The sequence below is a fragment of the Trachymyrmex cornetzi genome, unplaced genomic scaffold, assembly GCF_001594075.2.
Source record: "Trachymyrmex cornetzi isolate Tcor2-1 unplaced genomic scaffold, Tcor1.1 scaffold718, whole genome shotgun sequence".
Classification (NCBI taxonomy): Eukaryota; Metazoa; Arthropoda; class Insecta; order Hymenoptera; family Formicidae; genus Trachymyrmex; species Trachymyrmex cornetzi.
The window spans coordinates 25825-29546 of record NW_017300046.1 but is presented as its reverse complement, the minus strand read 5'-3'; the positions used below and the strand labels follow the sequence as shown (position 1 = coordinate 29546).

Below are 3722 nucleotides of genomic sequence, written 5' to 3'. Positions count from 1 at the left end.
AAGTTACAGTTACTGAAAAAAAGTAACTCTAACTGTAACTTCGTTACAAGTAACGAGTTACTTCCCATCCCTGGTATTCACACATGTGAATACATTATTTTAGTAATTCTGTGAGAAAGAAAATTTTATCACACAGATACAGGAAAAAAAATGGTATTTTGATCGTTTCTTAAGCGGTATCTCGATCGTTTCTTAAATGTTTTTTTATCAGAAGAAAACGTTTTCCTTAACGTTTTTCGAGTGGACATTTTAACCAATCAGAAACGTTTTCAAGAGCCAGTTATGAAACGTTTCAAAGAAACATTTGTGAAACGTTTTTTAAACGAATATTTGCTACCTGGGATGGGATCAACATAAAATTTTTTTTTTTAATAAAAGTTTTTTGTCTGTATTCTTATGAATATTTAATTTGTTAACAAATAAATTCTTCAATCTTTTATTAATAACATTAAATATGAACTCTATAGTCTAGTAGACCATTCCATTTTACTATCTCATCCTATGTTCTATAGCAAAAATATTGAATTATGCATTAACTTGTTGCTAGATAACGATTATTTAGAATTCATATTTAATGTTATTAATAAAAGATTAAAAAATTAAATAAACAAAATGAATTCTGAATGAATATAAATCAGAATTCTGGTTGTTGTGACTGAATTTCTGGTTATTTTGACTAGAATATTTGATAGAATATATAACTATATTGTAATAATTATAATAATTATATATTAATAAATTTATTGAATAAACAAAAATGAATTCTGAATAAATATAAATCAGAATTCTTTGGTCACATTATTGTGACTAAATTTCTGGTTATCTTTCATCATGCGTCAGATGCTGATACAATTTCCTAGCATTTTACGTTTTTAGGGTTAGTTTCAATGCATGTCGGTGCAATCAGCCTGATTGGTTTATACAAAATTTCAACGACATATATTTCGAAATAAAATACAGAATAAAAAATTATTATTCTAAACTACTATTTAATTTTTTTAATCTTGAGATAAAAAACATATAATTTTACTAAATTTTAACTATTAAACGAAATTGTCTGTGCGTGTGCGTGTGCATGTGTATCTAGATTGTAACTGCCCAAAATTTACTAAAATAAATCAAATATGATAAGAGATCTTTAAAAATAAGTATGCAGAGTATTCAATAATCTTAGAAAAAAGAATATAATTATTTTTAAACTCAACAAATAGGAGAGAGAAAATGGCCATGACGGTCGAAGCATAGCCATTTTCTATTTCCTACTTGTTGAGTTTAAAAATAATGATATTCTTTTTCGAGCCAGAATTTAAGCACAATATATTTTTGTACGTTTTTAACATTTTATATTAAATTATTAAACATTTGATATTATATTATTTCTTTATGTTCTATTTTGTTCTTTACTGATAAATTCTTTAAGACTTGAAAGATATTCTTTCATCTAATCTTTGAAAAAAGTTCAATTCTATTTTTTGTTCTAAATTTGCGTTCATTTTCTCTTATCATAAGAACTTTTATCTTTATTTTCAGTGCTCATCCGACGAAGAAGATGGTCATAAAAATATTAGTCAAGGACGATGGACTGGAAATGACCACCGGAAACTGGGTCATAACTGACGAAACGACTTCTCACATTTATGCTATGCTAAACTAACTTATTGAAGGTAAAGTTTCAGACTTTAAAATATATGTAATGAGATTTTTCAGCCTGTTTGTATGTTGTTTGTATTTTGCCCGTGAAAAGACCATTGTGATCAAAGGAGACAAGCATTGGCGCTACTGCAAAGTGAAAATCAATGGTACCCAGTCATGCCAGATATGGCTCATAATAGATTACCAAGTATTGGCCAATTGTTGGTTATATATTGGACCAAACATTGGCGCTATTGAAAACGACTGGCATTTCTATATGAGATGGCATACTTTTAGTAATTGTATGTTTTTGTATATATTTCAGATTCTATATAATGGATAACACACACAATTTAACTTACGATAACTTAACGTACGATGATACGGAATTCCTAAACTGTGAACTTAATTTATCTTTTATCGCTATAATTAATCAGATACTCTACTCCATCGTTTGTATTGTTGGACTTCTTGGGAATACTTTGGTCATTTATGTTGTTCTACGCTTCGCGAAGATGCAGACTGTCACAAATATGTACATTGTGAACTTGGCGATCGCGGACGAGTGCTTCCTAATCGGTATACCATTTTTAGTAACAACGATCAGTTTACGTGGCTGGATCTTTGGTAATATTATGTGCAAAGTGTATATGATCACGACAAGTATCAATCAGTTTACCAGCAGCATCTTTCTACTCATCATGAGTGCTGATCGCTACGTTGCTGTGTGCCACCCGATTTCATCTCCGAAGATGCGTACGCCTTTCATCTCAAAAATAATTTCGCTTTCTGCCTGGATCACTAGCGCTCTTTTCATGATACCGATATTTCTTTATACAAATACCATGGAATACACAGATGGCGTTGTCAGTTGCAACATTTATTGGCCTAATGATCACGGTGGTCATACTACTTTTACGTTTTACATGCTTATCTTCAGCTTCATCGTTCCCTTAATATTTATACTGGTTTTCTACTTACTGGTGATAAAAAAGCTGCGAACAGTGGGTCCAAAGAACAAATCAAAAGAGAAGAAACGATCACATCGAAAGGTCTCCAGGCTGGTCTTAACAGTTATCGTTGTATATGTCTTCTGTTGGTTACCTTATTGGGTCACTCAAGTGGCCTTGATATATACCCCGCCAAAACAATGTCAAACCAATATTAGTATTGCAAGTTTTCTGCTAGCTGGTTTCCTGAGTTATAGCAATAGTGCTATGAATCCAATTCTATATGCTTTTTTAAGTGACAATTTTAAAAAGAGTTTCCTGAAGGCATGTAATTGTGCTGCTGGAAAGGACATTAATGCGACACTGAACAATGAAAATAGCGTGTTTCCAAGAAGAAAAATTAATGATGATAGATTACAACCTGATCAAATGATAGCAGCTGGATCATCTAGAATGGATTTTGACGATGAGGAGACGGACAGAGGATTTCTTAGCAAGACCTCCACCACCACAGTGACGATGACATCGAGATCAAACATCGAGATCACAGTGAGCAGCGATTACAGAGATCCAGTACAAAGGAATAAAGATTTAAATAAGAATGGTGCACAATTAACTCTGTTGACGCAGGTTTGAGCGCGATATATTATAATACAGCAGACTGTCTAGGATGAGAACTCATTGCGAGTCGTAAACGCAAAATCCAACAAGTCCTCCAGCAAATCGTTAATAACAGTGATCTGAAAATTTTGTGCGAAAATAGTGAAATATAAATTTTAGTACTTTTTAGCTAAATACTAATTAATATAGGAAGGGAAGTTACACTTCTGATAAGGAAATTGAATTCTGAGTGTCATTTGCTCGTTAATCGTAATAGTATAGTAGAGGAGAAGACAGTATTATGGCCAGTGTATACATATATTGTGGTCTCCCTTAATATCTTCGCTATTATATAGGGAATCCTAATGATTACTTATTTAGGAATTATTTGTTCAGTAGCTCGCCGTTACATCATGACGTTAATATACCAATACTCAATAACCAGCACTTATTATAAGGCATTTTTACTTTCAAGTATTTCAAAACGTGAATCCCCTCTCACAATTTAGTTACTTAAAGATTGGTATAGATTCTATTTTA

General features: G+C 31.8%; 1 protein-coding gene across 1 annotated transcript in view; it reads left to right on the top strand.

The window, feature by feature from the left end:
* Positions 1-3309, top strand: part of LOC108767679 (somatostatin receptor type 2) — a 5843-nt gene extending 2534 nt beyond the window's left edge. Inside the window, exons 2-3 of the mRNA XM_018517660.1 lie at positions 1531-1664; positions 1958-3309. Coding sequence (XP_018373162.1) covers positions 1968-3218 — 1251 coding nt within the window. The 5' untranslated portion in view covers positions 1531-1664; positions 1958-1967 and the 3' untranslated portion in view covers positions 3219-3309. The remainder of the gene's footprint in view (positions 1-1530; positions 1665-1957) is intronic.
* Positions 3310-3722: the final 413 nt, after the last annotated feature.